Genomic DNA, 13,091 nt, shown 5'->3' on the forward strand with positions numbered 1-13,091 from the left:
TTGAGGTTAATTTGGCAGCTATCTAGGCCTTTTAATGAAGATGCTGCAAGCAGAGTGGTTTCTTGGCAGTTCCCTGCTGCTGTCACGCAGAGTTTGAGGGAACCGAGCCCCTTGCCTTCTCCACCTCCCCCTGCTTCCACCTGAAGTCATCTTTCTTGTGGCACCCTGATGTTTACTTAAGGATACTGGCAAAAAGTCCTTTAGAAACACTTAGTTTGGGGCTTTTTGACAGGACAGTGATGTTTTCAGCTATCTTTGCTGGCAGAACAAGCTGTAAGCTTTAACACTCATCGGTTTTACACCAGACTCTTTATAGATGTGACGGTATATCCTAAATTCACTTCAGAGCTGTCAGCAAACTCCAATTGAGGCACTTTGCTAGTGTCTTAAATTTGTCCCTTTATGCATTGCTATGAAGTCCTTCTATATGAAGTTGATGCTAAATTGGTGTTCATCTTGCTGGAGGTAGCAATGTTTATAATAATTTATATATTTGCATTTCTAGTCACCTCTACTTTGCTCCTAAGTCTTGTTTATTTTAAAAATAACTGCACTGAGTTTCAGCCCTCAAAAGTGGCTTGATCTTGAAAAATGGCAGTACAGAAAAGTTACCCAAGAGTAACAATTGGTCTTTGACTACATGCAGGAGAGTGCTCTATCACGATCACCCCTTTGATAACCTTACTCTCCATGGACTGAGATCACTACAGTATTAATTACCTTGCAGAGATTTAATTCCTTTTATATTCTTTGGAAGGCATTGGTAAACGTATCGTGAAAAAGCATCTATTTCAACGGACGTGTAGTAGATGCCTCTGCAAGTGCCAGGGGTTTTAAAGGTAGCTTTGAAGTTGAATAACTGAGCTGGGAGTTCCTGCCTGACTTGCAGAGATATATCTTTCATTATATGTATCTCAGAACAGGTAAATAATTATCTTGGCACAAAATAGTTTAATTATTTTAAGAGCTGTGTTTGAAAACAAAGCACTCATGCAGCAGTTGACTGAACCAGAAGAGTGATTTGCCTCCTTCCATTTTCTCTTTTTCCCTTCAGATAATAAGATTTTGATGAAGAGGCAGCTGGTAGCTGGGTTGTGGTGTGTGGTTTTTCTTGTTATTTTTCATTGTTTGATTTTTCCCTTAACTATTCCCTGTCAAGGACACATCCCTTTTACTGCAGAACATGCTTGTTTCTGCAAGGCTTCTTCTTCGATAGGAATGGTAAGACTTATCTGACGTGGCTGAAATAACCTAAAGTGCAAAATTATTTTATGTTAATTAAAATCAAGGTAATAAGAGTTGGGAAGACTCTTCAAAGAATTTAAATTATGTATTTTTTTCCAATTTATTTTGAGTGTGCAAATGAATTTCATTTCAAAAAGAATGCTCATAATTTCAAAGTGCAACTAGCTATTTTTGAAACTGTAACAAACTTTGCTTGCTTTTGCCATCAGAGATTGTCTAAGGTGCATGGCTTTGCCTCGTTCTACAGGTGGCATATTTTGAAATAAGCAAGCTAACTGTTAGAAAGAATAACCAAACCCTAGAGAAGAGGAAGAAATGTTTCTGAATTTAGTTTGTTAGCAGAAGAGGATCTCTCTTGCTCTGTATCTTTGGGTTCTTACCTTGTGTTGAGGTCTGTGTTGTTCATCCTTTTTAGAAGCAGGGACTCATTCCTATCCTCTCCAAGGAGTCATGATGTTAAAATAAAATTAATATACTTCAAGATTGGAGCAAGTCTTTAGATTGCACTAGGATCTTCACAATCTCTTAATTGGAAATAATGAAGATTACATTTTATATGTATGCCTATGAGTTCAGGACCTAAGATTTCAGGAAAACCATCAATTACTACAAGATGTATAATAATTCGCTACAGTTGTCCATTCTAAATTTTCATATGGAAACTGAAATCTTTTTAGCAAATAGGAGTGCAACAAAGGACCAACAAAGCAGGGACATGACGGAAAAATAATCTGTACATCCTACATGATTTGGTCAGATGTGGCTTTAATCCAGATTTTCTTTATCAGAAAAGATTCCCACCCACTCAGTGGGCTTTGCATCAGTCTCAGATCTCCATTGGTAAAATAGAATTGGTAATTCCTAGGATCTCAAGGGTAAGAGAATACATGCAGCATGGACTGCGAGGCAGATACTGTGGTGGAGCCCCCACAGTCACTACAGTCCCCATGGTGTAGACTCAGTGCAGTTTGGGATATGTGAGGTGGCCTTGAATGCTTAACAGAGTGGTGGTTTTACTCCTATTGCTGACATTGGCAAGAAATGCATGGAGGTAAAGCAAAACAGTAAATCTGTCTTTCCCTCAAGTCTCTGAGCAGTCAGGGCGGTATAAACACCATCTGTGGTCCCTACAGGTGGTTAATCCCACCTGTACGCAGGGTGTATGTCAAACCCACTGACTCCAGATAATTCAATTTCTAGTAATTACCAGACTAGAGACAATTTCCAGGAATGAAGGAATGTGCATAGAGGAAAGTGACAAGAAAGGGTTCCACCACTCGAAATAGAGTGAATTGAGGAGAAAATAACACCTTTAAAGTTCTGATTTACTGAATATCTGTTCTGCTTGAATAAGCAAGGATATATATTTGAATCAGAATTACAGTATTTTCTGTTTAATTAATTAATCAGTTAATCAACTGTGAGATAAATAATTTTGTTCATACCTAGTTTAGAGTGGCATATGTTTTAAGTATTAACATTTATGTAACTGATATGCTTTATAAGATAATGGCAATGTAGATTCAATGGCTGTAAATTTTAAGAGAAAAATATTAAGCATACTTGCCTAGAAGAAGAGGAAGAAGAATTTTTCTGTAGGCCTTTTTCATTCAATCAGAGTTTCAAGACTTGATTTCCCTGACAAAGGTATTACAAATAAGGAGTACGGCATACATGAAGGAATAGAATAGGTTTCCATATGCTGATATCTAATGAAAGCAAAATGCAACTGGTTAGAAGTTGCTGGATTTATTCATTGGGAGTGAAGTTTAAAAGCTTGTTATGTTTAGTAATGGAGTTTGGTTATGCAGCTGGAAATCTGTTTTTTTGGACAGGAATAAAAAGTCATGCTTCAGGACAAAACATGAAAGCAAATTATTATTATGCCTACTGAGAGAAGTTTCAACGCTTTACATAAAAACAAACAAGCTACCCACACAAATGCATTTTAAAGCTCTATATGTGAACTGTAAATTGCTGCCAAGGAAAGTGCATGTTTTTATTTTAGTTGATATATTTTAATTGGATTTTAAGTGGCTTATGAATAAAACTGCCTTACATTAATATATTGTCTCTCACTTAGTAAGTATGCAAACATCTGAACTGTTTAGTAATGAGATTGATGGGCATTATTGAAGACGGAGAAACAACTGCTCTTCTGCATCATTCTCCCCTGCCTTTTCTATGTGTGTCTGTGAGGTTTGGTTTCTGATTTGAGAGTCATTCCCCACTATTTTCTGTTGCCTTTTGACAAAATTATTTTCTCTTCTATTCCGTTTGAAATTTTCTCTATTTTCTCCTGTTTTTCCAGAGATGCTCTGTTTTTTCCCAAGCAGCACCCCGAGTGTAATGGCTGATTTATATGCTTGTAGGGAGGCTTGGGGAGAGGGGAAGAAAGAAGGGCATCTATCCTGTTCTCACACTCTGGGGCATGTGCCAAATGTCCTGGTACAAAACCAGCTCCCCTCTCTTTTCTGCTGAACAGAAATAGTCGTTCCAGTAAGAAGGCACCCTGCAGCTCTAAGGAGGGCCTGAGAAGCATGGTAGACAACCATACGAAATGACGTTACAGGGATGCAGCCCTTTGCTATCAGTTGTTCGGCTCTAAGTTATTTAATAATGTAAAGGGTGGTTCCACAGCTTAATGGGCTGTTAGCTAAACAGCTACAGGTAGCCCTGTGAATATGTACAGCCACTCCCCTTCTCCTTTAATTATCCAGTTTTATCATGTTTCCCCATCTATGCCTCTACTCCGCTTCTGAAGCTAATTTTCTTACCCTGGTGCCTCCATCCCGTCCTTCACGGTGCTGCTCCTGCATGAAATGCAGATGTGTGAGAAGTACAGAAGAGAGCTGTGAATGTACACAGAGCTGTTCCCTTGTGAAGCAGAAAGCTTTAGAAAACGGTTGCTGCTGACAGGCTAGCTAGTAGTTTTTGGTATATGTTGCCAGGGTTGACATTTCTTGTAAAAGAATGGGAAAAATATAAATTGTAGGATTTTGCCCTTGCTTGTGAATAATCCCATTGATGTTCCACTGAATAGTCAAAGAGCGAGGGCTAGCAAATTCAGATTACTGCATATTTGTATCATTAATTCCTCCATTATTCTGCTAAGAAACAACAGAGCACAGTTTCTCTGAAACTAAGAGAGAATGCAGAATTGGTTTTCACTTAATTGGCTCTTTTGAAACGAGCCTCTTTGGGAAGCAGGATGTTGTTAGTCCACTGTGTAAAGACAGTGTAACAATACACCTAACAGATATTACAGAAACGGCTGTATGCAGGGGGTGTATTTGAGGGGTAAAAATGGCTAAATGGCTTTCAAGAAGGAAATGAGAAATTTTGTGAACACAGCTTTGTCAACAAGTCTGCACTAGCACAAGAAATTAGTCAGTCATTGAAAAATTACTGTCAAAATGTCCGGTGGAAATATCATTGTCTCACACAAACATAGGTTGACCTCTGTTTGAAGTCTGTTTCAGTAGTCGAGGTCTTCATTCTGTACTTAGAAAGCTAATAAAAAGTAAGAATGGGGTTCACCGAATATGAAAAATACAGGATGTGGCTTAAAAATTGAAATCTAGTCAGTAATGTATACTGTAGTTTGATTTTCATTTCTTAACATCCATGTAAGTTTTAAATGCTTTCAAAAGTGTTAGTAATTAAGTATCTGTAAGACTTTGGCTTTAATTTCAGCAGCTACATTTTTTCTTCTTTTACAGTCCTGAAAGTGAGAACCAACCAAGGCCACTATTTCATCAAATTGTACCTGTTATTGCGAAATGCGATAGCTTTGCTGCTGCATTTGGGTTTTCGTATTAGTAAGGGAAATCAGTAAAGAAAGAATCTATTTTTTAAGCCATTTTATGGAACGGATCACTTAAACCATTACATGCTGAACTTGTGTAAGTCAAGTACTACATAGTTCTTCTCTTGTCTGCCTCAAAGTGATGAAAAACATGATCAAAACAACAAATACCAGTGTGCGGGGAAAGCCTTACCAGATTGCTGGGGTACACTTAAGTAATGAGGTAGATGTGCTTCACACCAGCAAAGTAGCAATTTACCTCAATTTCCGCAAAACCTACCTTTTCCTTGAGGTGTGTAGACTTGATTAGGAGCTCACATGTCAAGCAATTGGAGATGCCACAGCACTTGCAGATGATGATTTAAAAAATCTGTTTAAAAAGTTAAGAAGCTTCTGCAGGTAGTTCTTTGGGAAGAGTAACTTTCTGTGAATACTTTCTGTGAATTTATTTTTGTGGATAAATAGCTAACTCTGCTCCCATCCTTTTTGTCTTATCAGAGTCTTACCTTGCTAGTATTCCCTGTAAGTCCTTTATCAGAGGGATCAGCTAGTCCTTGGCCCACTGCAGTTACAAGCAGCAGGGCCAGGAGCAAATCTCTGCCCAGAAAGTTTGAGAAAGCAGCTGTGAAGTGGTAGGGAGCAGGTGAGCTGGTTCCAGGTGTCATGAAAGCTGCCTCAAAACTTGCACGATGCCTAAGTGCCCTGTACTATGCACAGGGGTGGTCCTAGCAGGCAGAAACATCTTACAAACTCATGTCAAAACACTGCTTTATTCCTCTGAACGGTCCATGCCTCAATGTTATTCTGGATAATAAAGCAAAGCAAAATGCTTGGTTGAGTTTTACAAACATACAGGTATTTTCTTACCAAGATTTTTCTGGTAAGGCAGATGGCTCCTTGAAGTCCATATTCATAGGAATATATAATTATATATATTCTTTTAAAAAAAAGCCTAATCACGTGGTCTAGTTTGTCTGCATGGAGATAAAATATTTCAGAAAATAACTGACTTGGGAAAGCATCTCAAGCTGAGTTTTATTTTTTGAACATATTGCAGTACCATACTGCAAAGGATGAGGCAGATACCTAGTCCCGTTGCATGTTCAGTGATCTGTTGGTTAAAGTAATTTTTGTTGCTTAAGAAAAAGTACAACTTTTAAGTCTATGTTAATAGTCCAAGGCTTTCAAAACACTTAACAAGCCTGGCATTTGCAGGCTGGTGGTACGTTTTGCATAATATCAATAGCTTGTCTTTGTGTCCCATGGGAAAAAGAAATCCTTTTCTTCTTTGTGGTGCATTCATACAGGCCCTCTGCCCAAGATGATTGCAAGTGGAAACAATTTTTGTCTTTTGAAATCTGAATTCCAGCAGGCCAGGTGTTTTGGTGAAGCTTCTAGTGTGTATCTAGGCAAAAAGGTTTTATAAAACCTACCTGAATTTTAGTGGGTGAGTCAGTTGTATTTTTTTGGAATTTTATGGAGCCCTTGATGTGATATATCCAAGCAGGCGCAAGAAATGCTGTTTTATCTCTTCGGATAGTTATATTGTGATTTCTGCTAACACTGCTTTGGCTTGGTGCACTCTGTTTCCTTGTCAGTTGAGGATGAATTTGGATAGAGGAGCTGGCAAGCCTGTGGTATTTACATAAAGCCTTTTTTTTTTTTTCTGTGAACCCTGAATGTGGATGAAAACAGTGTCTAATCTTCTTAGTGATCTAAGCAAAGATTGAATGCTTTGGGTCAAGCTGGGTTTTGGATAGACTCAGTTGGGGGGGCGGGGTGGGAATCCCAGCTCTTCACAGTGATTGCAAATGGAAATATTTGCAGACCGAGCTAGTTAATGTTTCAGTAGTTGATAATATTTTTGGTATTTCCTCGGTTTCTAAAGACCACATAATTTGTTTTCAACCATACTTTTTGAGACATCTTGGAAACAGAACAAACAGCCCTCGTATTAAGCTCTGGGCACTGTTTGCGTTCATTCCCCGTAGGATAGTTTTAACTTGTATCATGAGGGATGAAAAGACAAGTGTCAAAATAAGCAGTGTACAGTGGTTTTCCTTCCTCAATGAACTCTGAATGGCTGGGAAGGGCTGCAGACCTGATCTTAATCCTTCTTGCACCACGACCACTATGACATGGTAAGAGGAGGAGGAGTTCATTAGGTGGCAGTCCTTGCATATCTCAATTATTAAAACATTCTGGCTGTGTTTTTTGTGATGTGTTGCAGTAACATAGCTTTTCAAACACTACTATCATAAAATTAAAGATGTGATTTTAAATTTTTTTTAAAGTGGATAAATATCCTGAGCTCAGGCTAGAAGTGACATTTCATACTCGATTTGCCTTGCCTGCCTAGATTTTGCAATATTTTTTCATGTAGAAGTTATGGTTTGTCAGGCGCTCTGAACAACATGCAAGTACAGTATATTACAATGAAGGGGGGAAAAAATCACTGTCCTATTTGCATTTTCCTTTTCCTTCAGGCTTAGCTTCCCCAATCCAAAAATTCATGCTAAGTCACTTGACTTAATGTTGCCACAAGGGGCTTTTGTATGTAATGCATCTTCACATAATATAAGATCACTCCGAGACTGATTTTTCAGAACATGAAAGTTAGTAGGAGCTGCTGGCCCTCTTTTAATATCTGCAGCCTAACATTTACAAACAAAATGGTCAACTTTTTATGTGGTTGCTTTTGTAACTAAGTTGAGCAGCAGGCATTTAATTTTTTTTTGCTTTACTTCGTGTTCCATAATAAAATCAAGATCATATCCATCCCCTGCTTCAACTTGCCACTGCTGCATTTTATTAACTTTCTCAATATTTGATGCAAATTGCTTCTAATTAACATGCTTCTAAATAAAGAAAAAAAAAGCACACTTAAAAATCTGTGTGCAATCTGTATAATAATAAAATTTTATTCTCAGCTATGAAGACTTGTACCATTTTATGAACTTTTTGAAGTTGCTTTTGTTATTATTCTTATAGCTATTGTTATTACTATAAGTGGTGTATTTTAGAATCAAACCCTTTATATATGTGCTATGATTAATAACCAGAAATAGCTTACTGAAAACATAGTAAGGCAGGTAAGGACATGATTAGTTACTGAGAGAAAGGAACACAAATTAACCATACTCAGAATTTAAATGTTCTGACTTTTTCGTTAAGTCAAGGGAAATACTTAACAACTTCTACCTTTGTGGTGTGCGTTGTCACTGTAGCACACATCAGAGGTGCATCTGTTTTGATTTTTCTTCCTTTACCTGCAAAGGAGATGATAATGATTTGTTAAAACAGAAAAGAAGAAAAAAGAAGGGATGAGGAAGAAAGAAGGAGGAAGAAAAAAGAAAAGGAAAAAAAAAAAGTGTTGGTTTTTTTTTTTCTGCCAGCTTATCCAGAAAGAAATGAGAATGGTATAAGAAAATTTTGGCCATCATTGTAAAGCAGTCTAAAATTTGAAAGGGAGGAATCAAGGGCAGTTTTGTGAACATATCCGCCTGGTATTCCGTATTTATCAGGAAAATATATACGAAGGAAGGAAAACATACACATACGCATATATAAACTTTCCTTATATTTTTTTTATGACTAAAAGGAGATAGATAGATAGATAGGTACAATAATCAGAATAGGATATTGCAGGAGTCCAAATTGTGCCTGTAAAAATTTATCAAAGAAGCTGACGAAATCTGAACCACTGAATTCGTTATTGTTATACTAATTGGAAGAAACAGAAGATGGCAAGGGGGCTATGGCCTTAGAAAGCAACTTGTCAGTGAGACTGAGCCAATCTAAATCTGATTGCAACCAAAATAAATTGTTCAGCCCTTTCTCCCTTTCCCCGCTCTGGCAGTGTGTTCCCCTTACTCCTTTTTGCCTGCGCTACTGCGTGTGTGTCCGTGCCATGAAGAAAAATTGTCTCCTGCCTCACTTCCTTCATGGTGTTAATTTTTGCCTGGGTGAATAATCCTGTCTGTGTTAAAGCATGAACTCTGGTGGCAGCATAAGGGCATCAGTGGACACATACAGCTGGAGGCCACAGGACCACACCTTTTAGTGGCAGCGTGGATTTAAATCAAATTGAAAGCAGTATGAAAAAGCAGCCCAAGCTTTACATGCATTGTGCCCCTTGTAACCACAGTGTTCATTGTAATAACAGGAGAGATTTAGACAAATATGCCACTAGACTAATTAAGGGCTCTTCTCCTAAAGAGGCTTTTGTCTCAAGCTTTAGTTCTGGAGATCTGAATGTAGCCACCTACTGCCTCAGGTTTTGGCTTGTTCTTGAGTTTTAGTTCTGTAGCTGTAAATACAGCTATATATATAAAATAAATAGCTACTATAAAACCACAGTAACAAGACATATTTTTTAAGGCCTTTGTTAAGATTTGGTTTTATTTTAATATATACACCACTATGATATATGATATGGGTGCTCTAGTTTCAGGTTTGGGTTTGTTTTTTTTTTTTATTTAAAACTGTTTAGGGAACAAATTACAGATGTTATTTTGTTCTGTCCATTTCCAGCCAAGATTTCCATAACAAATGCTTACAGGTGATGGATTTGACTTACGGGAAGTATAAGAAAAAGATACTGCAACGATTAGTGTCAGTGCTGAGCTATTCTACAATAGTAGAAGCTGGATGTTCATGTTCATGAGGCTGGATGTTGCTCAGACCATTCAAGTTCTCTACCTGAAATGTAAAGGCTGGTTTCAGTGAAACTTCTCTCGTCAGAAGTGGGAGCTGAATATTTCACTCTAAAAGCATTGCTGGACTGACGTACTGCTCAACAGTAGTTGTGAATAGCCATTAGTGATTTGAGTAGGCTTTCAGAGTTTTGCAAGTTTGGCATACATGAAAACGTTTGTCAGTGTTTCTTTACATCAGCTGTGCCTGTGTCTGTAAATGTTCATGAATGTCTGAGGTGAAACAATAAGATCGGGCTTCCATGGCTCTTGCAGATTTCTAAAATCTTTGTACTGCCTGAAATAAATTAAATCAGAGTTTCAGCTTGATGACTGTACTTTACTTTTTTTCCTTGCTTCACCTTCCATCCTTTGATAAATTGGTAGGGGTACAGTTCTCTTCCACATTCATAGGAAGCTAAACAACACTTACAGTGTTAAAGCTGGTTTGAATTAAGTACATTTTCCCAAAATTTGATACTGCAGGATTGTTTTTCCCCCCCTTCACAATTATGTTGTCTTTCCTTCCCCCCCCCCCCCCCCCCCCGCCAATGAAAAGGCAATGTCTTGGTTTTCAGAGTTTTCCAGGACGTGGTCAACCAGTGCCGTTACCATCCTTATAGTAGAGCTCTTCTCATAAAATAAATGGTAGCAGACGGTTACACCCCAATTTCTGCCTGAACTGAAATGCCTCGTGGATTTTTGTGCCAGAAACATTCCATTGCATTCCCTTTTATGTTATCTCATGCTCCGTAGCCTTAGGGAAAGCAATGGGGCATTGTTTTAATATTGCTATGTATTTTTCTCTCTAGCTGTGTGCTGCCCACCTGCCAACCCGATCAGAGGCGCCGAACCACTATCAAGCAGTATGTCGGGCTCTGTTTGCTGAAACAATGGAACTGTACACTTTCTTGGCCAAAATTAAAAGTGCAAAAGAGGTAAGCAGTCTGAGAAGGTTTTCTGCTTTTGAGCTCATTACTGTGTGAATTAGGCTTACAAAATCACTTCTGTACGCGGCCAGCAGTGGATATCAGATGCTTGAGGAAATTATCTGTAGTGTTCAGGGAGAGCAGTTCTACAGCTGAGGTTTTTCTTTCCTTTGGTCTGTCACCATTTATAGATGTCTCATAGAAATTGTTATTAATCGTGACTAGTCTATTTGGGAGTAAAACACAAGTTTTTCTTGGAGGGTTACGCATTGCATAAATGCATCCATTCCTTCTCTGTTGTTTCAGGGATGTTGTGAGGCGTCAGTGCTTTGCCTTTCGTTCCTCTGCTCCTTCTTATGCCTTGTTTTTGGTTGAGAATTATCTGAGATTCTTCTTGCTCATATTTTATTCCCAGTCAGCAGCTTCCCTTACCTTTGATGTGTGATGGGCTTGTTTGTCTGTCACATAGACTTCACAGCAGAGTCAACTTCAGAAAAATTTCCACCTGTAGGTTGTGATGCTTATGTTCACTGCCTGCTTGGCTGTTACTGTTGACTGAAAGGCCATCCTATGAACCACTTCAATTAAATGGTCTGGCTGAAGACTAACTTTGGGGGTGGGCGGATGATTTTTAATGAAGATAGTTTCAGTGATCTGGCCAGCAGAATGGCTCCATAAACAATTGTATTAACGGAGTGGGAGTGTTGGTTACATTGGAAAACCAGTGGGTGAGGGGAAGGGAAACATGTTTCTTAAAGCTGGTTTCTTCACTGAGGCCGACTTGTCAAGTAAGACCGCTTTCATAATTTTTCTTTTTAATAAATCCCTGAAGGATTTTCTTTTCTTTTGCAAGTCAAGATCTACAGTACCTTTGAAAAGCAGGGTAAGATTTTACAGACTGATCTAAAAATTTTGCTGCTGAGAGAGGCAGAGCTGTTCCACCCACGCACACATGCTCCCACTGTTTTCCTTCCTCTGGTTCTAGGAAACAAACACAGCAAATACCAAACAACAAAAAAAGAGTCATTCCCTGTCAGGTTAATGAGCTGAATCAGCTCATTAAAGGGTCAGATGAGCGTCAGAGCAGCACAAGAGAGTTTTTATCTTCATGCTGGTGGTGGAAGACGCAAACCAGTCAGAGGCGTAAGGGATTGGTGCTGTATTTTCCTTCCTGGTTGAGATGCATCCGTCCAAGGGGGAGAATCCTTCAGAGATGTTTTTCTGTTGAATGGGGTCAAGTTTTACCTCCACTTTTCCTCCAGTCCTGCTCAAACTGAAAGCAATTTTTAAGCTGAAGCAATATCATACAAGGATAATTTTGACAGTGTCAGCATGGCTAAAGAGCCACTTGTTTTCTGAAGTGCCTGTGTTACGGTTCATCTGCATCCAATGCCCCTGATACAGAGAGCAGACAGGATACAAGTGTCTCTGTGTTAAATCTGTCTCCTGAACCTTGACATCATTAATTTCGCATCTTGGCTTTTGACTGCTCCTTAGTATTCTGACCCTTGGATATACTAATTGAGGGGCCTGTGCTAGAAACACCTCAATTAACAGCTATTGCAAAGTCTGTGTTGAGGCTCAAAGATCATCTTTCTGCTCAGAGAGAAATTGTGTTTCTAGTAGTTCTTGAATGTTTTGGCCACAGTAAGCAGTAATAAGGCATCTCTGTTGTCAACGTCAAAGTAAAATACTGTGTTTTATAACCATTTTAAATTAAGTCTTAATATTTTTTAAAAAAATTATTTTAAAAAAATAGAGGGGTGTTTTGCATTTGCAAATTATTTAATCACCTTGTAATTGGCTGCAAAAACCCAACAACGTCTGATCACACCATAGAGCATACTATGAGTTAATCCCAAATGAAAGAAACCATTTGCCTCTCAAAGGCTATTAGGGATTGATTGAAAGCACATTTAGGTCAAAGGAAGTAATCCTTGTAGATGGAATTTTGGCCCTACTGAAATGAGTAAGACTTTTATCACTGCACCTAACCAAGGTCAGAATTTTGATCTTTTGATTTCACTTTACTCTGTGTCAGTCCCTAGTAGGCATAAAAGAAGTGACCAAGACAAGCAGCTTCTGGAATCTGAGTACTTTGGTTTTATGATGCACTTGATTCTTGCTTATAGCTTTTATCCAACTACAGATTTGGAATGCATTTAATTTTCAAAATAGTGTAGTGTACAAAGAAAAAAGTAGGTATGAAGAAAATACAAGGTGGAATGCAGTAAATCTTGTTACACCATTTTAAAATGACCTCTGTAGTTTATACTTGAGGCAAGCAGGAATCATATGATCACACTAGGTTTGTGTCAGTAAAAGCTGTGGTATTGTTTATATGCTCTTCTCTTGCAAATACATAGAAGAATCATAATTAACGGGGAATACAGTTAAATACAGTTCAAGTCAATA

At 38.3% G+C, this 13,091-nt stretch overlaps 1 protein-coding gene across 2 annotated transcripts in view; it reads left to right on the forward strand.

Moving 5' to 3' along the window:
- Nucleotides 1–13,091, forward strand: part of SPIRE1 (spire type actin nucleation factor 1) — a 131,229-nt gene that overhangs the window by 70,215 nt on the left and 47,923 nt on the right. For both annotated transcript variants that reach the window (XM_074576589.1, XM_074576590.1), the window contains exon 4: nt 10,560–10,685. In XM_074576589.1, the coding sequence (XP_074432690.1) occupies nt 10,560–10,685 (126 nt within the window). The remainder of the gene's footprint in view (nt 1–10,559; nt 10,686–13,091) is intronic.

Source organism: Larus michahellis, chromosome 2 (genome assembly GCF_964199755.1).
Source record: "Larus michahellis chromosome 2, bLarMic1.1, whole genome shotgun sequence".
In the NCBI taxonomy this organism is placed as follows: domain Eukaryota; kingdom Metazoa; phylum Chordata; class Aves; order Charadriiformes; family Laridae; genus Larus; species Larus michahellis.